General features: G+C 37.3%; 1 protein-coding gene across 5 annotated transcripts in view; it reads right to left on the reverse strand.

The window, feature by feature from the left end:
* Nucleotides 1-25,975, reverse strand: part of STRBP (spermatid perinuclear RNA binding protein) — a 123,248-nt gene that overhangs the window by 51,020 nt on the left and 46,253 nt on the right. For all 5 annotated transcript variants that reach the window (XM_019728515.2, XM_019728513.2, XM_019728516.2 and 2 more), the window contains exons 2-4: nt 11,776-11,943; nt 8,418-8,638; nt 3,802-3,967 (exon numbers count right to left, since the gene is read on the reverse strand). In XM_019728515.2, the coding sequence (XP_019584074.1) occupies nt 3,802-3,967; nt 8,418-8,638; nt 11,776-11,778 (390 nt within the window). In that variant the 5' untranslated portion in view covers nt 11,779-11,943. The remainder of the gene's footprint in view (nt 1-3,801; nt 3,968-8,417; nt 8,639-11,775; nt 11,944-25,975) is intronic.

Raw genomic sequence — 25,975 nt, forward strand, 5'->3', positions numbered from 1 at the left:
ACCAACAGAATCATTAAGTGATAAAGGGTAAATTACTGTTCTTTACATTATTACAGAGAATTATTATAGAAAAATAAATCGCTACGAATGCTCTCTAAACCAATGCCTTTTTGATAGGACAGCCTAAAAAGGAACTCTTACTCTGACTTACATATTTAAGACTATGTAGATTTTTACATAAGATTATATAATTTTTAAAGAGAATTAAGTAAGAATGAATAAAAAGAATCTCTGCATAGTCAGCAGCAAAAATATTAGTATAAACAACCTCCCTTCTCTAACGATAGGTCTCAGAGATCACTCCATGAGACCTAACATTGTGGGACAAAGTCATCTGACACCCAAAAGGAAACAGACATTGCTTCTTTCAACATACAGCCATACACCTAACTTAAGGGCCATCCTCAAAACAGTCACCAATTAGAATCTTATAAGTTATATTTAATATATTATTATGCATTAGCTATATAGTTTAGTAAGTTACCCAGGGCCTTTCTTGGTGGTGAGATTTAGTACCTCCTACCTGACATAAACAGCCGCATGGAAACATACGGGGTCTCTGTTCATCAGTGGGCCTTAAAGGAACTAAGGGCCATTTACAGAAAAATAACATTTTATCATTAAACATTTCAATTAATTCATTATCTGATTTTGAACAGAGGAATAAAATTCATTATCTGATTTTGAACAGAGGAAGCCAAGGAAGGGCAAGGCCACACCATGACTGGAAAAGACAGAACTAGAATATAGAGAAGCAGCAGCAGTCTGCTCACATTCATTCTGCCACTATCAGAGCATTCAAGATGTCCATCAGAATAGGAGTCAGACTAAAATGTTCAATTATGCATGCAGATCACCGAGACACATCTAAAGTAATAAACGTGTGGTATGAGTTTGGGACTAAACTAATAACAAGTGATTTCGGGTTTTGGTCATCCTTCTCCTCTCTTGTTCAAGGAAGTTCTAAAATTGCCGTAGAAAAGAATATGTAGGGAAAAAGTATGAAACAAATCTCCATTAAGGTACTTAGATAACTGCAAGTTTTGATATGGCAAATGCTCAGAAAAAAAGATTTTTAACTCATAAGAAAATAAGATCATATATCAGAGATTGGTTTTCCACAAAAACACCAAGTAAACAAGGGGAAGCAGGGAACAAAGGTAGGAATCACCCTTAAAATGATTTTCTGAAATATTATTAGTAACAATGCTAATGTGTGTACTTGTACGTATATAAGTGGGCATATGTGTGAGTACCAGTATACAATTTAATCTGAAATGGGTGTACAATTACATCTCCATTTTATTTGGGTAGCTTTACCCAAATACCTACAGTAACGGATCTAACCATCACACAAAGCAGCTGATTTCACTGTTGGATAACTCTATGGGCTACATTAACTTGAAACACATTTCTCATAATTTCCATTATTGGTCATATGAGTTCAGGCCGCCTTTCCTTCTCCAAGAAAGCCCTTCAAAGACCTAAAGATATCTGTATCTTTAGTCTTCTCTAACCTAAAACCAGCCTCCTTAAATTTGAAATGGTTACACAGCCTGCACTCTCTCCTGTGTCCCTCCCTTGAATACTTGTTAGCTAGACAAGACCATTTTAAAACTGTGGTGCCCAGAAATAGACCTTCACTCAGGAGAGAAAAACTGCAGAATTCAGAATTGTGACCTGCACAGAGAAAGCTCTATTAATGCAGACTGAAGGTTGGCCCAATCTCCTGTATCTTTAATACCATAGAAACATGATAGACTTTCAGAATAAGAACTTCAATTTATTATGGCACCGGCTCTCGCCCTGACACATGAGGAATATCATCACTCTCATAAGAACCATGACTTACTAAAGGGAGTAGAAAGAGGGGTGAGATGGTTGAAAAAGCTGCTTAGATGTCCAACTGCTTGATTACTACTTTATTATAGATTTAAGAGTAACAATGTTCACTATAATAAAAGCAAAAGTGCAGATTAAATTTTAAAGCAATATATAAAATAATGGAAATGAGGAATTTTATTAACATTCTAATAACAAAAAGTACAGTTAGGCAGAAAACCATTACTGAGCTTTGTTTCTTAACGCTGTATTGTCCTCCATATTGCTTACCACTTTCTCTCTCCAAATGATCACAAAAGGATTTTTTAAAAACTTTAAATACATAAATTTAACCCTATGAATAACCAGAAACATTTCTTCATCAGAATTGAAAATGGAACTAGAATTCAGTCACTTAAAAATTTTTAAGTTCAGTCACTTAAAAAATCTTATCTTAGGGCAGTCAGATGGCTCAGTTGGTTAGAGCGCAAGCTCTGAACAAGAGGGTTGCCGGTTCGATTCCCACATGGGCCAGTGAGCTGTGCCCTCTACAACTAGATTGAAGATCACGAGCAGCCACTGAGCTTCCGCTGAGCTTCTGGAGGGGCCGGCAGATGGCTGTTGGTTAGAGAGCGAGCTCTCAACAACAAGGTTGCCATGCCAGTTCCATTCCCGCATGGGATGGTGGGCTGTGCCCCCTGCAACTAAAGACTGAAAATGGCTACTGGACTTGGAGCTGAGCTGTGCCCTCCACAACTAGATTGAAGGACAGCTGTTCCCCAATATTCCCCAATAAAAATTTTTTAAAAATAAATAAATGAAACCTAAAAAATAAAAAACCTTATCTTAAGATCTAAGGCAGATTGATAAACAGGTGCTCCAAAAATTAATATGTGTCAACAAGTAACACAAACTCTGACTGCCAAGAAAGCTAGATAAAATAATCAGGAAAATAGTTTGGAAGATCAATGAATATGAAAGAAAATGATCCACTAACAAAGCTAATTTAAAAAAATTTTTAATTCCTATTACTTGGGGGTAAAAGAGCCTTTTCAGAAGAAAAATAAATAAAAGAAACCAACAAAAGAAAAGATCACATTCAACAACTCAAGGTTTGAACCTTGCAGAACTGATATCTACTTGTGTGACTTGGATGTAAAGACTCACTGATACAAAATAAAAGAAACCAACAAAAGAAAAGATCACATTCAACAACTCAAGGTTTGAACCTTGCAGAACTGATATCTACTTGTGTGACTTGGATGTAAAGACTCACTGATACAAAATTATCGAAAGGCTATGATCTAATCACACCACAGGTAACACATGTGACACTGAAAGATGATCAAGATCATGGCTCCCCAGTTGGTGCTGCCACTGGCCCTCAAAGCAGGCTGGCAGAGCAGGTCACAGGGCGGTCACAGCCCTAGACCAACCGGCTGCCTTCAGCCTTCAGCAACATCTTCCAGGAAGCATGCTAGCATTACATTTTTCTAAATGCATCCCAATGTGAGAAAGATTTGGAAACAAGGAATTAATAGTGACTTTCCATTAACAAAATGAACGGGTGACTGTTAAATTAACTGAGTCTTCAATTTTAAAAGTTATCATCTATGAAAGTCTCCAGTTGTATAGGCTCTTTTTGATCTCTGAATTCTTTTCTGCATTATACCAACCCTTCTAAGAGTTTTATAATTCTTAGAGACCTAGTCTGAAAAACATAAAGACTCTTAGCAAGATATACCTGAAAACTTTAAGACTGTACCTGAACAGCCATCTTAATTTAGTAAATGTATCCTGAGTACTAATCACAAGAAGTTTGCTTTAAATGTGATAGATGAGTCAGTGACCGAGAATAGCGGTATTCCTTTTGTCTGTACCTATCCTTTATTATTACCAACTTGTTGTTACTGAATTCGTCAACTACCTATTTTCACCTTTTTACAAATTCTCCCAGAGGTGCAATTAAACTGTACTCACCTGAATCTGAATAGGAAGATTATCTTTGACTGTGTTTAACAGGGTCTCTGTGGGTTTGTCTTTGCACATTAAAACCAGCTCCAAGTCCATATCATCTTTAATCAGCAAGCCTTTTGCCACGAGGCCAATCCTCATTACACCGCACAATGTCCGACCACCTTGATCCCTAAAAGTAAAAGTCTGAATGATTACTTTTACAACCTATTTCCCAAACTAACACTTACTTGTTACTCGGCTTCCTGGATATCCATGTTCATTGATAAGGGAGTATATAAATCCAGATATCCAAAATTCCACAAAATTAAGTCTCTGATTTAAGGTTCATAAAGTATCTACCTGCCCTAAGGAATCAATAAGGATCGTATTTCAGACTGCAGATCTTTTAATTTTTCATTACATCTATATTGCTCAGGAAAATCCCAAAATACTGTATCCCCTTAAACACTTTTTCAAATTTAAAGAAAAAAACTCTTCCTATTTATTATCTTTTTATTGGTAATTAAAGAATTTGTGAGAAACACGAGCACCACAGTATACTGAGAAAAAGCATCAGGGTAGATATGTAAAAGCCCTGGACTCTACCCCTAGTGGTGCCTCTGGTTCAGCATCCATAACTAACTGTCAAATGGCGATCAGCTAGATGAGCCTTAGCTATATCATAATTCTAGGAATCCACAAAACTTTATAGGGAAAGCAGAATAATGTGATAAAAGCAAAGAGCTGAGGAAAGAAGGAACAGACCAAAGATAATCTGCCAGTATATGCATTTCAAATCTAGTGTGGCTAAAAGAACACTCAACATCAAATCATGAGTGTGCTAAGAATAATGTTACATCTATCCCCGATTTTAATACTGAAAGTTTCTTATTACTTTATTTTCCTTAATCCCAAGTGACAATGTAACAGCTGAGCAGGCATTCAACAAGTAAGCAAGTGTTGAGAGCATGGAAAACATACTAAAGAACATCCAATCTCCCCTGCTCCCGAGGCTTACACAGTAGTTCAGTACAAAATACAGTAACCTGCTTAAAAGGGGAAGAGAAAGTAACATCAGAGAACAAACTGCATGCCACAATTCTCATTTAAACCTCACAAGCCTGCATTTGAAAGACAAGAAATGTGAATCTCAGAAAAGCTAATTGATTTTTTAAGTTCACAGAGAGAGTAAAATGGAAAAGCCTGAATTCAAACTCCAGTTGGTTTGACCACAACACTCAGTCAGGTTCTTTATATTATTACGGTTGCATCCCAGTTCAGGAGAGGGAGAGGTCAAAATGAGAGGTCCAGTAAAGCAACTTGAAAGTCTGACTTCCACAGGGTCTCAATTTGGTTAGTTAGGAAAAAAAGGTCATTCTAGCTGGAGGCAAAGAATCAGCAGAGTTGGGCAAAAGTCAGTGGAGTGGAGAATGAACTATAAAAAGGAGAAGGGAGAGAAACAAATTGTGGTAGTGGAAACAAGACAGTGAATTAAAAATAATCCAGTCACTGGTTCAGTGCCTGAATACCTTAGAGATTCAGTAAAAAGTAAACCAATGAAAAACTATAAGGGTAGTAAAAGTATAGAAAGAAATAAAAAGCATTTTAAAGCAAGTGACCCAAGTGCCAGGAATTACTTGATTTTAAAAATAGGCATCTTTGATTTTTTTCTTCTTCTGCATTCATCTTCTTAGCTTTTCTTTCTCCCAAATTAATAATAGTTTATAAATTCCCCCTCCATAATCACCCTCGAACCATTGCCTTCAAACTAGTTTCTTTTCAGTCCCTTATTACCTCTCACCTAAACTACCTCGAAAACCCCCTTTCATCGGCCTTACTGACTAACCTCTGCCATCTTCACTCTACTGTATACAGTGCACTGCAACCAGAATGATCTTCCAAAAGCACCGCATAGATGGCACTCCGCCTATTCCTTTCCCGGTGTCCCACTGAACACTTAGCATATTGAGAGGAGATTTAGGAGACAGCATGACTTCCTGGTTCAAATTCTGGCTCTGCTACTTACTGTGTAACATAGGACAAATTACTTGACTTTTTGAACCTCCATTCTCATTTGTAAAAATACAGTAATACCTTCATCTCAGAGTGGTACTGAGAATACCATTTAATTTAATGTAATTTAGCCTAGAGCCTGGCATATATTAATATTTCAATAAACAATAGCTATTAATCCTTCGGCAGTCCCTGTACTTTCTCACACCTAGATCTTTGCTGAATTTATTTTTTTCTTCCGTTTTTCACTGCCTGCCAAACCCTACACACCCTCTAAACCTACCACAAATGCTGCCTCCTTCATAAAGATTTTTCTCATCCCCAGAAACCACCATATAATCTCTCCCTGCTCAGTACTTTCACATTTCAGTTGTGGAAATTGAAGTGAAGACGCTCAGAAAACTGGATCTAGAGTTCGACAGACTGGAACGTGAATCCTGGCCCCATCACACACACTCCTTCAGTGACCTTAAACAAGTTAGTTAATGATTCTGAGTCACTTTTTTTTCATAAGCAAATTTGAAGCAGTGGAAATTTCATAAGTAAAATGGTGGCAGAGGAGGGAGATAATAATAACAGAGACTAGGAGGTTTATTGTACAATAATGAGAATAAGAATCTGGTACAGTAATGGGCACTAAGTGGTAGCTATTACAAACGAGCCACTATTAGCTCGCTTATTAAATTCTATGTCATAATTGTGATATATATTTGCTCTTATCACATAGAAGACAGCATGACTGAGCAGAGAAACTAAGTCCTAATTCACTCCTGAATTTGAATAATGAATTTGAACATGGGAAGTACTGTAAAGCAAGCGACCCAAATATAGGGAAATACTTAAAATTAACAACTGAGTCCTAATATTCCTGATATTACAAGTGGTGGGACCTTGTGTGATGTGACTTTTGAGTCCATTTGTTAAAAGGTAAAATAAGAGCACACAGGTAAAGGCCGCCTACCAGCGCCTGGCAACCGAGGGTACTTAACCAGTATCGGCTAGTCCTCACCTACCTCTGTGCCCTCTGTGGTACTCAGCAAGCATCAGGAGTGAATGCACGTGTATTATCAAACACAGCTTTGTTCTTGGAAGATGTGCCTGGTTTATACGAATAAAGACACAATCATCCTGCACAACTTGAGTTCTGCCCCAGGGGAAGCCTGTGACTATTCCACAAAATGGAAAGACTGCACAAGCACAGTCAAGAGCATCCACACAGAGCTATAATTAAAAGTCAAAACAAACGTATGGGGCACATTATCTTTTAAAAGCCTTTAAAACACAGTGACCTGGTCCAGTTAAGCAAAAGTCTAGTGGAGTACTTTTCAAAGTCTGCCCAGCCTTAAGAACAACAGAAGCTGTTATTAAAAAGGCCTGAACTCCACTGAAAAAACAAACTCCACTTAAAAATGATAAAAATGGACAATTTTATGTTAAAAAAAAAGTTTAAAAGGGCATAAACACACTCCAAAGTACAATTTAAAAATGGAGTGTATGACTATTTACTTGCACAGGGACTGGGGTATACTGATTATTGGGTATTAGTAGTTAACATGAACCCCCAAATTTGACAATATTCTTTTTTAAACCCAACATATGCAAGAAAAACTGAATTACTGCCAAGAACCTTGAAGCTGACAAGACTATAATGAGATAAAATGTATATAATGCCTACAAACAGTTAACAAAGTCAAGCAATTATGTTCTTCAACTGGAAACTGATACTGATTATCTTTCATCTGAAAATGAAAAGGCTACACTATCTTTCTGTGAAGGAATCAATTTATCAATACTTTCCCTCTATTATCCACTTATCACATTGATTCAGAATTAAAGCTGGAAAAAAATTCTGTAACCTCTATTCTCAATTTACAAGTTTTAGCCAAAACAATGTTCTTAGTCCTATTAACACAGTACAGTCTAAATGAGCTTCATCTTTCAAAGTAAATCATACACTTAGTTCCAATCACAGTGACACTGCTCAAAACAGTAACGCGAAGCTTAGCGTGGCATAACAAGTTTCATGGGCGGACTCCACGTATCACCAGCTTCATCTCACGCGTTTCTTCCTACGGCTGCAGCCCTGAGACTACTGTGCTGTCACTGCTCAAGAGTCTGGTTCCCATTAGGCCTCCTTTCATCCCACAAATATCCAATGAGCATTTACTATCTGAAAGACAGACAGTGTGCTGGGTCCTGGGGATCAACAAGGTAGGTAACAGTCAAAAGTACCTTTAGAACACATTTTCTGGCACTCTTTCTTCTACACCAGGGTTTTAAAATACGTGACAAAAAATGACATTTTATGATTACTCCAGAAACCAAAAACACTGCTATTTATTTCCAAATTTAGGAGGCTGAACCAACACATGAAAAAGATGGCACATCATAACCTCCAAAAGAGAAGATTTCAAAAGGCTTGGTGCGCTCTCAAAAGGCATCCTGCACAGGTCCATCTTTTTCTAACCATTATTCTTTTCAAATTTAACTCAGAAAACTTCCTTATTTACAATCATGTAAATGAGAAAACCCACAGAAGACTGTACACCAGACATAAGCCAGTGGGATGGAACCCTGAGCTTTTCCGGGAGCATCATAAAGCGCCACGAAGGTCAGGCCACACTCACTTGGAGTAGGTGTCTATGGCTTCGTCCTTCTTCACTTCTGTCTCACCCTCTGTTTTTGTGCCTTTATTTGTTTCATCCAGCCAATCTGAGACATGTTTAAGAGCACATTCAACAGTAGACACCATATTCTGAACAGCTTCAAGTTCCTCCGGAGATGGATAGATTGTTGAATGCTTCACCATAACATGGCGATCATCATTGGCAAAAGATCTAATAGATCTCTGTCAGAGACAGAAAGAAAACAATTGCTTCAGTAAAAGAAATGCTACCTGAAAAGGATGACATACACATATATTTAAGTCATAGCATTAATTGTCAAACTGTTGTGAAATAGTTAACATTGAGACAGTAAAAAATTGCTCAGGAATAAGAAGTAAAATCCCATTCTACTGAACAAACCAGACAATTAGAGATCTTTCATTCATGTTTTTGGTAAGGTTCACCCAGGTCACACTCAATATTACGTATATGCTACCTGTTAGCTGAATCTGTGTGTTTTGAATACCACTTCTAAAATATCACACAGCATCTGTGAGAAACAGATACTTCCTAGCTTCGAGAAATGCATGATGGCTACTCATGATACCCAGTCTCTCCTTTACAAACTGCTGGAGATTTCTGCACCTTGAAAAACTGAGATTTCATAACACAGTAATAATACAAAATACAACATTATATGTGAACACTAGAAAAACTGTGGACACATCAGAATACTGTTTACTATTTGGCATTCAAAACTTCGGTGCGAGGCTTTAATTTTTAAAATAGATTAGTAGGAAACATTCCAAATTCCAGAACAGGAAAAATACACATCGCAAAAGAATCACCTTCCCAAACTAATTTACAAATGTATTACATTCTCAATCAAAATCCCCTCAGGATAGATTTACTTAATATTCAATAAAAGTAATTTTAAAGCTCATGGGGGCAGGAGGAATCAATGAAAGTATCAAGAAATATTTACAAAGATGCATATGTGGTACCATTATGCTAAAAAATATATCAAAAATTTAAAAAGCAATAATTAAAATGAAATGCTGGCCCAGAAATCAGTGAAGCAGATTAGAGCCTAGAAATAGAATGAATTTCATGAAAATGTAACAGAGTAGTTCCTTCACATTCGTAAGTCACATGTCAACAACCTTTGAATATTTCCAAATTTACAAACACCGTGAAGACCCGTGTACCAGTACACAGCAAAACAAACAAGGATAACTTGGTGAGTTTCCATGAAGCCAAAAGTATTCCATTTAAAGGGTGGCTATAGTGTCTTTACTTACTTGAAATTGTGTCCTAGTAGATGGCAAATATTTGTTGTAAAGTCTTTACCACAAAATAAAATATTCACAATTCATTCAGTGTTTTGGTTGAATATCAGTATTTTACAAATCATATTAATTTGAACACTAGTAAATTAATACCAGAGCATCATTGTTTCCTATAAAATGAAGCAAACTATAACTAAAAAGGTAAGCAATCCTTTGAAACTCTGAATTATTATATTATAAAAGGACTCAAAGCAATCACAAAGCTTTCTCTGTTCTAGGAAAAGTCATCTCTGTCTAGATTCCTTTCTTGCTCAAAGTCCACCAGGAGTTTTCCATGAGTCTTTTGCCATAAAGAAACTTTTAAATCACTTCATGAGATTTACTCATATATCCCAAAATAAGTAACAGGAAAACGGAAGAGCCACATAACGAATTAGAGATGCTAGGTTGTTCTAGAGATTATAATTTAGGTGGCTTGCTCTTTAGAGAAGAAATTCTGCTAACATTTCCGTTCTGGCTGGTAGGGAAAAATGTTAGCTTGGGATTGTCTCTGTCATTTAGTTTTATGTAAGTTACTAAATTACTTAGCTAAATTAGTCTTACACACTGGCCTCACTGTAGCTAAATTAAATATTGCTACATAACACAAACCTTTGGTGCTTCTCTCACAAACACAGACTTCCAATGTTAAATCCAAGAATGTTAAATCCAAGAATCAACTGTATGTCACAGGACAAGCATCATAAAACAACAGTGAAAGGAAAAACTGAATGAATGGTATTACAAAAAAAAACTTAAGAGCAATCTTCTTTATCCAAGTAAGCTCCAAATAGATATTTTTTAAGTATTAAAAAATCATATTGGAAGAACTATGCAGAAACAAAATTCTCATTCAAATCTGAGATTTAAGAAAAGGAGAAATTGGAAAACACCTATCAACCAATTAAATTATATAAAAATACAAAATTTCTAGACCAGAAAATCTAAGTTAAATTTAAAATAAATAACCTAGGAATAGGAAAGGAATTTTCATCAACTATGACTAATAATATATATAAAGCATTTCTTTAAATTGTAAAATATTGAGACTATAATAAATGAGCTGAATAATTTTAATTATTTCACATGAAAAATAATTCACATGGGAGGAACCCTAAATCAGTGCCATTTTTTACATCTCACCACAAAGCTAAATGACAGAGAAAATCCCAAGTTAATATTTTTCCCCACCATCCAGAAAGAGCAAGTCAACTAAGCTTTTATGACGCCTAGAAAAAAGTTTTAAAAATCAAACACTGAAAGAAATACTTACTAAATAACATATTTCAAACATAATGATGATTAACATTTTTGTTCTTTTTCTCCCACTTATAACACATTTTTAAAGCCTTTTCTCACTTATACTAAGGGGAAAAAATTCACACAACATCCTCCAGAACCAAAATACTGAGAGAAAAAAAAATTCAGCACATTTTACCAATTAAAAACCAGGCACCAGAGGTTACAACCTCATCTAACATCTCAAATTCAAAAATATGAATTTTCCACAAAAAAGCAAGGTTTCCTTGATATTCAGTTCAGTGCCCCCAATACACTCACCACTTGACCCTATTATTTTAAAAGCATTTGGGAAAGGTGGCTCTTTGAGTTAAATACACATTTTATAAACTCCACCATTCATATCACTAGTTAAAGGACTGGTTCAGAATTTTTAATTTCCACAGGAAAAAGGCTGAACTTCAAATAGAAGACTAAAGAAAATTACATAATCTCAAATTCAAGGTCACCTTAGCCATTTGTATCAGTTTGCTAATGCCAATTTTATTAGAAAATATTATTTATGAGCATTCTCTCCTTTGTATTTAATAATTTATGCCCTGCAGGCTCATGGGGCTTCATCTTGTGGTTTAAAGAGCTCATAATAAATCTGAACTCATTTGCTCTTCCTAAATAGAGTGCCGTCTTTACCTGATACACTAGTGCCAAAAATTTGCACCATTGTTTTACACTTGATCTCACTGTTAACACTTCCAATTTTAAACTACTGGAATCTTTTGTAATTTAATTTAAAAACATAAATAATAACTTACCATGGTTTTCTATAGTGTTTTAGCTTCTTTTTCCGATCCTTTCCCCTCTTTCTTGTCGTCTTCACTAGACACTGTTTTGTGTGACAGTACCTCCTCATAAGCCTGAGTCCCCTGACAGCTCAGAGTCAATTCTGCAAAGATGTTTGAAGACGGTTCTCTGGGTTACACCTGCAAGAGAAAAAGAAAAACTTTTCAAAAATGCTTATTTACAATCAGTTTTGCATCTGAGTGTGGAGCCTATAAACATATTGTCGACTAAAAAGAAACAATTTTTATAGAGGAAAACTACCTCAGTTCAAACAAAAGGCTAACATACCCTTTGAAGGCCTGGGTTCAAGACAGAGCCTAAGTGACATGGCCAGAAAAGTAACCCTCCTGGTAGCCACAATGTGGCAGCTGGGTGACTCACTCTCAATGATAAATACATGAACACACATTCAGTAAAGAAGTACCACCTGAAAAAGTAATACTATTTTTGGCAATAATGTTGCAATTAACCTTGAGATTCTTCTCTTGGAAATTTGCATTAGTCAGACCTATCCAAAAAGTAGATAAGACACCTGGAGATATACCACCACTATTGACTGGAACCATGATATTACCATCACACATACAGCACATGTTGGCACAATGTTTTTCCTTTCATCATTTTTAGGCCTAAAATTCAGAGTGCTTTTTTGTCTTTGTTCCCCTAACTCCTGAGAGACCCTGCTCCCCCCCCTCAACCTATTACACACTGTTCTTTGGGATTCCTGAATATTCACGAGATCTGAACTTATTACCCATGGGTGACTCTGGCCACGGTCCCACTGTATATTTCTGCCCAAAGGCCTCATATCATTTTGTTCCACCACCTTTATGACATTTTATTCCAGATAGGGTAAAAGTAAACTCTTCTGATCATTGATGAAATCCTTATATAAGCCCAGCTGTAAAAAATAAAATTAAAAACCCAAAAAACTAGGAAGTGACTATCAAACTAGAACACATGCTTTAACTGTACATGTCAGGAGTAATTTACATACCATAGAGTACATAAACACACAAAGAAACAGCTTCCTCTCCTTTGCAATACCTTTTCTTTACATTAAATTTCCTTTAAATAAGGAAACCCCCTTATGCTTTTGTCTGTAAGTTTCCACATACAGTCCAGTTACTCTCTTAAAGGAAAAATCCTTTTTGAATTTTTGGGACCAGGAAAGTTACAGGTATGATATTTAACTCTCCCCAATACTGCAAATGAAAAAACAGACCCACGATTATAGTCAAATGATACACAGCTGTGACCTACATGCAAAACTATTCATATCCTGTAACCAACTTCTCTGACTCTGGTTTACAAAATCCACCTGAAATAAGCTAGTAAAGCTTGACTAAAACAAGCAAAAGAAAAGATTATGTAACTAAACTAATAAATGTAATTACTTTATTACACACAAATATCACATCAAGATAAAGAGGGAATGCATGCACACATCTACAACTCAAAGGGTCCTTTTATACAACAAAGAAACAAACTAAACCATGACCCCAAGGTAAGAGACATCTCAAAGATCCTCTTGTCACTAAAATTATACCTTCTGTAGAAAGATCATACTACATAATTTAGAGTTCGGCATTTTCCATTACCAACCCTACGCCATTCTAGGGGACTCAACCATTCAGTACTTAGTTGTGAATCCAACAGCCAAAAAAGATTGCTATGTGTTCAGTTGAGAACTCAAAAGAAAGTCCACAAGCTTTACTTTGTAAAAAGATAAAGGCAATAAATCAACCATATTAAGAAAGTAGACTGGAAGCAGAAACAGCAGGAAGAATGCTAAGAAAAAGCTGACGTAGTGGCGACACCGTGGATGACCAAAACGGAAGGAGCAGCACCGCTCCTCAGTCTCTAGCACAGAGTGGACGTAACCAGCCTACAGCTGTGGGGACATCAGGGTATTACACACAGCACAGTGCACTAATTCATGATAAAAGCAGTGACTCTCAGAATCCTATTCTGATGGCACGGCAAAAGGAACTTTAAAATCATCCGACCCAATTCTACCCACCCCTCAGTTAACAAACGAACTACAATCAGAAACATTAAGGTCACACAACTAAGCAGGGACAAGGCCTAGTCCAGAACCTACCGTGTTTCCCCGAAAATAAAACCTAGCGTGACCACCAGCTCTAATGCGTCTCTTTTAGAGCAAAATTTAATATTAACCCGGAGTCTTATAATATAATACAATATAATTATAATACCAGCTATAATATAATACTGAGTCTTATATTAATATTTGCTCCAAAAGATGCACTAGAGCTGATGGTCCAGCTAGGTCTTATTTTCGGGGAAACAAGATAAATTATAGCCCAATGCTTTTTCCTTACTGTATCAATATGATTGAGAAAAAAAGTTAAATTATATATGGTAAACTGTAAGCAGATAGGGAGAAAGTGCAACACGTTTTAAAGAGTTTCTCTTTTAAAAAATGGTTAACTTAGTGGATGAAAGTCTGGCGTTGAAATAAAAAAACTCGACTTTGCCATGTAGTAGCTATGTGACCTTAAAAATTATATAACTCAAAAAATCACTTAATTTCCTTGAGTCTCAGTTTCCTTTATCTATAAAATGAGAAAATTTCCACTATTAATAGGTAATATTCAGGAAACTCATTCTGTACCAGACACTGTTCTAAGAGCTTTTCATACATTACCTCATTTAATCCCCACAACAATCTCAATTACTGTCTACATGTAACACATCAAGGAAACTAGAACATAAAGAGGTTAATATATAACATAACCTAATTAAAATCAAAGCAAAAGTACACAGTAGAGCCGAGATTCAAACCTAGACAATCTCTTTCAATAATGTTTTTGCTCTAAAGGCACTTACAGTTACGTTAGGATATAAACATTAGCTATTTCAAAAACTATGTCTATGTAATTATGAAGGCCGTACAGCAGCACACAGGCTTTGGAGTCACAGGCATACCTCGTTTTATTGCACTTTGCTTTACTGCTCTTCACAGATGTTGGTTTGTCACAAACTGAAAGCAAGACCCTTCACAGCAGAAAGATTACGACTCCCTCTCCTGCGGTCCTCACTTGACTGCGGTGCTCTGGAATCCAAGCCGCACTACGTCTGAGGTCTGCCTTACCAGCGGCCTGGCAGTCCACTTCGCTGAGCCAGACCTTTCTCACCTGCGCACTGGGGTGACTAGTATCTACTTCAAACTAAATGAGACAGGTTATAAAAATACCTCAAAGTACCTGCCAAATATCAGATACTCAATAAACGGCCTCGGGGGGGGGGGGGTGACCCTCAAATATCAAATAAAATGTTTTGTCCGTATATCAGATAGGTGTATATTTCTCTAAAAACAGGACTTAGAAAAATATTAGCTGTGCTCTACTTACTAAGAGTACCTTATGCAGCAGGTGGAATGTATATGTACAGGCATGTGTGTACAAGTGTATCACTATTTTATCAAGTATTGTTTTTTCAATTAATAGATATTTTCTAAAGAACAGCTTTAGGTTTACAGAAAAAATGAGTGGAAAGTAGAATCCCATGTTCCCTTTCTCCCCAACACACACACACACACACACCCCTTCCCCTATTAACATCTTGCATTAGGGGGATACATTTGTTAAAACTGATGTACAGTGTTACTACAATATTAACTAAAGTCCATAGTTAACAGTAGGGGGCCTCTCTTTGTGTTGTACATTCTATGAGTTGGACAAATATATAATGACATGCAGCCAACAGTACAGAATCATACACAACACTGGACTAAAAATCCCGTGTTCCACCTATTTGACCCTCCCTCTTCCAAATGTCATATACCATGTTTCCCCGAAAATAAGACATAGCCGGACAATCAGCTCTAATGCATCTTTTCGAGTAAAAATTAATATAAGACCCAGTCTTATGTTACATTAATTATATTACATATTACATATTACATTATATTATATTATATTACATTATATTATATTATAGACCCGGTCTTACAGTTAAAATAAGACCGGGTTTTATATTAATTTTTTATATTAATTTTTGCTCCAAAAGATACATTAGAGCTGATGGTCCAGCTAGGTCTTATTTTCGGGGAAATACGGTAGTTGAAATCACACAATTTGTAGTCTTTTCAGATTGGCTTTTTACACTTAGCAATATGCATTTAAGATTCATGTCATTTCTTTTTATCACTGAATGATATTCCACTTTCTAGATATACCACAGTTTATCCATTCACTTACTGAAGGACATCTTGGCTGCTTCCAAGTTGGGTAATATATGAATAAAGCTACTAATTAACATTAGTGGGCAGGTATTTGGGTGGACGTAAGTCTTCAACCCATTTGGGTAACTACTAAGGAGCATGATCATGGGAGCATATGGTAAGACCATGTTCAGTTTTGTAAGAAACTCCCAGGCTGTCTTCCATCCAAAGAAGCTGCACCATTTTTCATTCCCACCAGCAATGAATGAGAGTTCCTGTTGCTCCAAATCCTTGTCAGCATTTGGTGGTGTCAAAGTTTTGGACTTGAGTCATTCTAACAGATGTGTGATGGTATCTCACTGCTGCTTTAATTTTAAATTCCCTAATGACATATGATGTGGAACATCTTTTTATATGCTTATTTGCCATCTGTATATCTTCTTTAGTGAGGTATCTGTTCAGGTCTTCTCTCCATTTTTTAAATTGGGTCGTCTGTTTTATTGTTGTTTAGTTTTAAGAGTTCTTTGTATATTTTGGATACCACTCCTTTATCAGATATGTATTTTGCAAAGACTTGCTCCCCATCTCTGATTTGTCTTTTCATCCTCTTCATAGTGTCATAGAGCAGAAAGATTCCATGCCATGTCTTGCAAACAATGTGATACAGAATTCTGGAAATTACTCTCAAAGTAAGTAACAATAGAAAACTATAAATGTTGTTAATATTAACATATACAACTTTTCCAAAAGAAGCTATATAAAAATGAAATATCCAGGCTCTACCTCTCCATTATGAAAGAACAATCATATGTCCACTATATCAAAGATGAACAAGATAAAGTTAGAAAAAGACACCTCACTGATAGGACAAGAAGCTCAATTTAAGGTAAATTATGTGAGACTTACAAGTAAATACATACTAATTAATTACCTATTCTGCACCTGGTACTATGCTTGATAAGTACAGAGGATACAAAGACGAAATGAGGACACACTAAGAGCAAATACTCCTACTCCCCCTATGTCCCTTCAAATAAATTAAACTTTCCCCACATGATGGCATTCAGTTTCTGTACAATACTAATATGAAAAGAATTGAATTTCAGTATTTTCCTCTGTAAATTTTATTTTCTATATAAAAAAAGGCACACAGGCTAAACTGAAAACCTATATATTACACATACCGACACCATATAGCCAGCTGTTCAGTCCTACCTCAAAACATCTCCAGTGATGGAAAAGCTCAATCCCACCATATCATCTGAAGCCTTGCAACACTGGGCTCAGGCCAAAAGGTCCCTTCTCAATTAACAGTTTAAATAAGGGAAGTACAATGGCTGCAATTCTAACATAAAACGCAGTATACAAACTGGCTAAGTGGAACCAGAATGCTTTCTGAATACTTACTGTCAGTGAGCAAAATTGAAAAGATGTTATCATGTCCACCATCAAAGAAAGTGGTAACAAGAAACATATCTCCTCACTGAAATAAATGGACACTAGCCCTTTCCAATCCCTGACAGAACAGCTCTGTGACAGAATTATATCATCCAGTTAGATGGCTCATTTGGTCAAGGAATTCAATGCATCTCGACAAGTCTTTATTGAGCACCTATAATATGCTGGCTATTGTTCTAGGAACTTAGGATACATCAGTGAACAAAAGACAAAAATCCCTGCCCTTGTGGTTTAAGTCCGGGGAGGGGTGAAGAGGAACAACCAAAAAACAAAAAATTGAAAAATATGTAAACAGTATGTCAGAAGGTATAAAGGGCTACGGAAAAGAGAACCGATGACAACACAAGTGCACTCATGTACCAGATAGAGGGGATGCAACGTTAAACAGACGGTCAGTCTGCACTGAGAAGGTAACACCTGAGCAAAGATCTAATGTGGTGAGGGAGTCAGCCTGCTCTGGGAGTCAGAATGCCCTGGAATGAGCATTCCTGACACGGGAAGGAAGACTGTGCCTGGGTACATGCTAGAACAACACGGACGCCAATGTGGATGGAGTAGGGTGAGTGGGAAGAGAAGGGCAGTGAGGACAGAGGGTGGAATGAGGGACCAGATCATACAGGGCAGAGGTTGGCAAACTTTTTCTTTCAAGGACCAAGTAAGAAATACTTTAGGCTTTTCAAGCCATAAGGTCCCCACAATTCAACTCTGCCTTTGTAGTGCAAATATAGCCACAGACTTGATGTGAACAAGTGGGTGTGGCTGTGTTTCAATAAAACTTTATTTATGAGCACTGAAATTTCAATTTCATATAATATTCACACACAAAATATCAATTTTTAATTTTTTTAACCATTTAAAAATGTAAAACCATTCTTAGCCCACGAGTCATACAAAAACAGGCAGTGGGTCAAATTTGGTCCATGGGCCATACATAGTTTGTCAACTCCTAATAGAGGGGGTCACTTTAAGGACGGTTGTTTTTACTTTGTGTGAGATGGGGAGCCCTTAAAGAGTTTTGAGCAGATGTGACAATATCTGACAAATATTTTTTAAAGGTCTCTATGATGTCTATGCTGAAATACACAGTAGAGAGGGCAAGGGCAGAAGGAAAGAGACCACTCAGGAAGCTTAGTGAGCAGACTCCGGATGTATTCTGAAGGTACGGTGACAGGACATCCTAACTGAATGGATGTGATCGAACTGGACGCATCAAGAATGACCTCAAGATTTTGGGCCTGAGCAACTCAATTCGGGAAGGTGCAGGGAGAGCAGGTTTGGGGATTGAGATCAGGAATTCCATTTTGGACATGTTGAATTTGAGATACTTATTAGATATCCAAGCAGGCAACTAAATGTGAAGCATGAGTTTAGAAGGGAGGTCTGGATTAGGATATAAGTTTGGTACTTATCAGGATGCAGGTAACATGTAAAGCCGCAAGATCACCAAGAGAGTAGGTGTGCCAACGAATGGAATGAATGAAGCAGAAGAGGCGCAACTACAGTCACAGAAGGAGTGGCCTGAGAGGTGGGAGGGAAACTAAGACTGTTCTGAAAGCCAAGTAAAGAAAACTTATGAGCCAAGTTCTTTGAATTAAAAATAGGAAAGGGGATGCAGCACGAGGATGGAAATCCTGAGTTTTTGTCCTCGTTTTATTACTAAGGATATTTATGATTCAAAGATACCAATATTTGGAAGTCTTGTATATTACTGAGTAAAGCAGTTTTGCCATGTTTTACCATTTACAGAAATTTATCCTCTGCTATACTATTCTCTCCCCACTTCAGCCCATTTTTGGAGAAAACTTCACCTTGAGAACATCGGATAAAAACCTTCAAACACTAGTCATACCCTAAGTAACTGGCCTTCCACGCAGACACCCACTGTGCTACCAAGGTCCTCCACAATACAACATGAATGTAGTTTTCCCTGGCATTTCTCTGACCCCTCGGGTTCCAGCCACAATGGGAATAATGACTCCTCCCTGGAACGCCTGCCATGTGCCACCGCTAAGCTCTAAGTCCACCCTTCCCTTTACCTGAACTACACCACTACTCTCCCATCAATTCTCACTGTTCTGTGTCCATCACAAATCTACCCCTCCATGAAAGCTTTACCTAATACTTGAGTTTAATGTCATTTCCTCCTTCTTTGAGCCATCCAGCACTTTCCAACTTCTTTTATGACATTTCTGTTACTCAGTTTGTTATTTTTATCACAAACTCCTTAATGAAATAACTTAACCTTATCTCTACAGTACCTAGTACAATGCCCTGCACTCAGGAGAGGCTCCATAAAAATCTGAATTCAACTCTAGATTTATCTTTCTTTTAGAGAGTGCCTTAACTGCAGAATCTAAAAAGGTTCATCTGAAAAGTCACCCTCTCTTCCCATATATTTCCATGGCAGTCATCGTCACAGTGACTTATAGGGAATTTCTGACTTTTTCCTCCACAAGCACAAATTCCATTATTTATTTCACTTATTTTACCCATCTTGGATTAATCCCTCAAACCCTCTCTCATTCCTTCAGGACTTTACTACTTAGCTCACTGACACGTTCCCCTCTACTCCTGGCATTATTTTCAGTAATTTCAATAACCACATTAATGACCCTTCTAAAATTCTGGCCTCTCCATTCCTTGCATTCCTTTCCTCCAATGTTCTCACCTTCTTTCCTACCTTAGACACCCACTCCTCACTCAGGCCCATAACCTATTAATCCCACCCACCTTTCATAGTCCCTCACTCTTTTCATGTCCCCTTTTTTGTCCTTATCCTACTGAAATTACACAACCCATCATTTATCACTCACACCAGCTATTCCCTCTGTTATCCCCTCCTAGAAAACCCTCGCCCTGGTTAAATCCTACCCTCTCAACTATACATTACCAGTAACCCTGGACAACTGAATGGGGGTTGGAGGGTATCACCACTGTGCTAATTCATCTTTTTCCTAAATTCATGGTCTAACCTCAAAAAGCCCAATAATCAATAGTTTTCAAACAGTGGTGGTACTACAACCCTGGGGGATTTGAAAATGTGATGTGGAGTTTTCTGACTGTCACAATGGTGGGCAATCCTAGGCATCTGGTACCCTGGGATGCTAAACATCCTGCAATGTCCAAGGAGCACCACTGAGAAAAAACAAATATTCATACACTTTCGCACTTTTCTTCTCTTGTGTCTTCAAACATCTACACATCCTTCCCATATCCTTACTCATCATCCTGCTTTCTGCGTCAATCAAAATACCAATCTTGCTGCATTTTCCCTCATGTATTCTACATTTCTGTTATTATGAATGAAGTGTCCCGATTCCTGTCTAATCCAAATCTCTCAACTCCAGCCCTACTGGAGCTCATCCCCTTTTGCCTACTCAACGATCTCACTCCACTAATCACCCCCTCTCCTCTCTCTCATGTAACTTTCCCTGATCTCTGGCCTCCCCACAGCCTGATTCTCTGCCCCTTTTAGGGCATACATAATTCTTTGAGTTTACACTTTTGGTTTCCATTTCTTCTTCTCCCATTCTCTCTTAAATTTACTCCAAACCAGCCTTTCACCCCAATGCTCCAGGAAACAGCCCTTGTCAAGGTCCCCTAGGACTTCCATGGTGTTTTAATGCTATGCATAATTCTCAGTCCTCATCTCGGTCACCTCTCTCTTAGACAGGTGACACACTCACCTGCTCCCTACCTGAACAGTTCACTTCCCTTGGCTTCCATCCAGTATACCACTCTCTCAGTTCTCCCACTTCCTAAGTTACTCTGCCATCTCCTTTCTTATCTCCACAACCTCCAAATGCCCGACTGCCTCAGGACTCAGCCCTTACATTAATCTCTTCCGTCTCTCACTGTGTTCCATCCACTTTGGTATCCTTGCTATTTCTCAAACAATTCACTCAGACTCGCACCTCAGAGCCTTTGCACTTGCTAGTTTACCCGATATCTACATAACTCCTTCTCTTACCTCTTTAGGTGTCTGCTCAAGTGTCACCCACTCCTTAGCCCATCCCTCATCAGCCTGTGTAAAATAGCAACTGTTCCTCCAGCACACCTATGACCCTGTTCTATTTCACTACAGGATTTGGCATATATCTTTGTTTTATGCACCTAGAACAATGCCTGGAACAAAGGAGAAACCCCAATGAATTTCTCAAAATATTTTCACGTACAACATCACATTCAATGCTCACAACAGCCCTGAAAAATAGTGGGGGGAAAATAACTGGTATAAGTTTCTTTTATAATCTTTTAAAATATGAAAGTACAAACGTACAAAGATGTTAAGTGACTTGCCCATGACCACACATGGCCGAGCTATCCCTAGAATTGAAGTCGGGTCACTAGCATCTTTTACAATTCACATCACTCCCTTTACAAGCAAATCAAAGAGCAGGTGTCTATTTAAGTTTCCAGTGATCTTTAAAAGCACAACTTGAGATCTAGTCCTTCAAATCATAATCAAACATGAAGTGGCCCTGAACTGTACTTGCCTCAATAGTATTATTTTCTTCTCACTAACAGGCTGTGATAGAGGTCATCAGACTATCTTTAGAATGTACAGATCTTGTGACAATTCTGATCAAAAGGAAAATGGGGTAATGTGCCAAGAAACAGTTAAGTATTTAAGTATTCTCTGTCCTTCTGTGCCTACTGCAGCACACTTAACACCAAAGGGTAAACCAGCACCTTAGTAAACAAGCTTCAAAAGGTGTCTCTTGTTCTGAAAAGACTTTTTGTTGCCATTCTAGAACAGAGCATGTCAAAGAAACCATATCTGGAGATAAAATGGACACAATTATTTCTCTCACTTAGCTTTGCAAAATGACCTCAGAACCTAGTTAGAAACAAACAGTAATATTGAAAATCATCGATTTTAAAACAAATAGGTCATTGTTTTCACCTTGTCAAAATAACAATAGGCTTTGACTGCACATAAAATGCATAAATTCACAAACTATTATTAGGTTGATACAGAAAATTTTTCATATATAACAGTGCTAAAAATTAAGAAATACATTAGATTCTTCAGTGATATAACAATTTAATTCCAGAGTCTTGCCAACACTCATTCTCTTTCTGGCATCCTCTGCCACAGTTGGAAACTGTGTATCTAGGTCAGAAAAGACAAGTAGCTTTTCAGTACAGCTCAATATCTTTGGCACAAGTGTTGATATTATAATTCAACCCTTTCACAAACTCCTTTTAAAATACACCCTGATGTAAATCACAAGATTAGTACTACTGATATTTACGAAAAGCCATTGGAAAAAATTCTTAAATGACAAATTTGGAAAAATGATACAGGTAATGGACTAACAAAAAATATGACAGGCAATACAATGTAATTAGTGTAAGAGCAATGGATTTGGGATCAGAAGGTTTGCTTCCTAATTCCAGCTCTGCTACTCATGATAATGAGCTGACCGACTCTGAACAAATCTCAACCTCTCTGAGCCTCAATTCCTTCACTTATAAGAAAAAGGGTTAGACTACACACAAATGACTTTTTAGGTACTGCCTGTTTAAACGTGATTCTATGATAAACCAAAAACCTGCAAGTTCACTTTACATACAACAGACTAAATTGATTCCTTAAAAGTATGTTTTCACAATGTAATCATATTTTAAACATTGTAAATAAAACGAAAAACCAGATAATTGGGAAAATGTGAACACTGAATATTTGATAACATGGAATTGTTTCTGGAGGGTGACAATGGGTTTCTTTGGGCAAGGTGCTCATATCTTTTAGAGATACATATTAAATTATTTATAAATTATATGAAAATCTGGGATTTTCTTTCAAATAATCTATTTGCGGGGATAATCTATTTGAAGGAAAGTGAAATAAGACTGATCATCTGTTGATAATTATTGAAAATTGATAAAGGATTCTCTATGCATGAATTCAGAGGGATTCTCTCTACTTGTGCATATTTGACCATTTCCATAAGGTTTTTAAACAGGAACAAATTTACCAAGAATCTAACCAACCAACCAACTTTAAATTTATTGTTAGTAAAATAGATTTTCGTGCGTTATATTTTCTTCAGGCATATTCTTCTTTAGAGAATCCATTACGTAACTGCACAAAACCAAAAGCAAGTGAAATTATAAAAGGATAAAAGCATCTTGGGGTACAATTCAGTAATAACTAATAGTCAAAGATGTGGATATCCTACAAGCAACTATTTCTGGCTACATTATCTAGAGAAACTCCCAACACTTAAACACAGTAAGAGAACACCAGTGTTCACTGCATTGCAGCACTGTTCACAGTAACAAAATATCAGAGGCCTAAATGTCCATCAACAAGAGAACAGAGACATAAATTGTGCAGTTAATGAACTACAGTGATACATTTCATCACACCCAAACTCAAAACTATGTCCAGTGGAAAAGTTAGTTGCAGAATAATGCCTACAGAGTGATGCCGCTTACTTGAAAATGCACAAAATAATGTTACATAAAATTTACAGAGACACACACACCTTTTTTTAGTATAAAAACACTTAAGGTAATGACAAACAAAAAATCAGGAGTAGTTATCCCTGGGAAAAGAATACAACATGATCAGGGAGGGATACACACACGGTACTTATCTGAGCTACAATTTCTTAGGAAAAAAATCTGAACCACATTTGGCCAAACATCAGCATGTAAAAAAGCTGTGTGCGGTGAGTATATAGTTATTTATTATATTCTATTTTGTCTACATGCCTGAAACAATTTCAAAATACTTTTAAAATTATGTCTACATGTGTGAAATATTCAGAAACAAAAGGAACCTTGGTCCTCGTAAGCAGCAAACTACTTCCGCTCTGGCCTTAGCCTTCAGGGATTAGCAAATTTTTGATGTAAACTACCTATTGATATTGGATAAAAGATATATGAAAGCTCCCCCAGCAGAGAAGATTGTAAGGTGTTTTTTTGTTTTATAAAAAAGCTCCCCACAGAGAAGATCGGAAGGTTTTTTGTTTTCTATTTCTAAGTGGATTGAGATATATTCCTACACAGAATTATCCAGGGGTTATAACCAGACATGCAAAGTGTTAGAATGCAGGCTAAAGTCACGGTCACTGTTATGAAGGTCCCAAAGCACTGCAGGGGGTAATGCTGCCCAGAAACAGTCTAATTCTAAGTAAAAACTCAAGTAATACTTTTGTTAGGGTAGACCTATGGGAAGCCCAAGATATTTCTCAAGTCTGACAGAACTCAACCTCCAAAATGTCTCCCCTGCAGGTTTTGCTTTAACTTCACAGTCTTTCTCGTGCTTCACCCAGGTGCCAGGGGTGGCGATCGGGTCTCTCAATCCGGATGGGCCAGAACTCCAATCTCCCTCCCAGCTGCACAACTCTGGTATATGCTCATTCCCACCCCTGAGGCAGCCACTCTGATACACCGCCTGGTCTTTCCCCTTCCTGGACAGCCCAATCCTCTGCCACGATTTGCAAAGGACCCATACACAAACATTCGGAAACCTGTCCAATACAACTTCTACTTTTCCAGTGTCCTGCCCAGAAGATTCTCGCCATTTTAGCTGTCCCAAATTGTGAGCTCGACAGTCAGGCAACCATGCGGTGCTTGGACTCCAGATCAGGAAATTGTTCCCAGGCAGAAAGCAGGGGCAATCCTGGGGTTCATTTCATGAATTTCAAGACCACAGGCCTCTTGCCCAAAACCAGAAAGAATTGCCTCGTATCATGGTTTTCTATGGCAGTACCAGTTACTCCATCACAGCCAAGAGCAGCAGTTGTAGTCAATCAGCATTCTGGTTTCTGCTGGGCATGGCTAACTCTGAAGCTATGGTGTAATCCAAAGGGCATTACGGTGAGAATACCCTGCCATTCATTCCTTCATCCTTTCAACAAACACTTACTAATGCACCCTATTGTACCAGTTACATCCTGACTTGTCTTCAAGCCTCAGTATCAGCACAGCAAGTAGGACTATAATCTACCCTGCGTATCACATAGGTTTCAGGTAATGATTAAAGCTGAGAAAATGCATATAAAAACACTTGATAAAGTACTAGATAAAGCCAACTTATTTTTGTGATGGCAACCATCAATCCTTAATAAAGCACGAGTTCTCTATTTACATTTTCCCTACAGCAGAGACAGCATGCAAGAGGATGGCTGTGAAAGAACACGGTGTATATGTGCGCATGTGCTCTGGAGGGTAGGGGGATTCCAGAATTCAAATCTGCTAGAGAACAGAATGCACATACAGAAGTGACAGGAGATGTGGGTAACTGGCAAACAATTGTTGGTGATTAGCTGAATGAATAAGAGTAGCGTTTCAGAGAAGCACTTTTTTGAAATTTAACATCAGAGTATAGAAAAAATAATTTTGAAAATATTTTACTATAGAACACTTTGATACAAATGTCTTTAGGCTAAGCTTACATATAATGGCATTATCCAATAATTTTCAAGTCCAAGAACAAAAAAATTTCTAATATAAATAATATATTCATATAACATCCTTTTAATACCTGTCTAAATGGATCACAAAGG

This window comes from Rhinolophus sinicus, linkage group LG04, assembly GCF_036562045.2.
Source record: "Rhinolophus sinicus isolate RSC01 linkage group LG04, ASM3656204v1, whole genome shotgun sequence".
Taxonomy (NCBI): domain Eukaryota; kingdom Metazoa; phylum Chordata; class Mammalia; order Chiroptera; family Rhinolophidae; genus Rhinolophus; species Rhinolophus sinicus.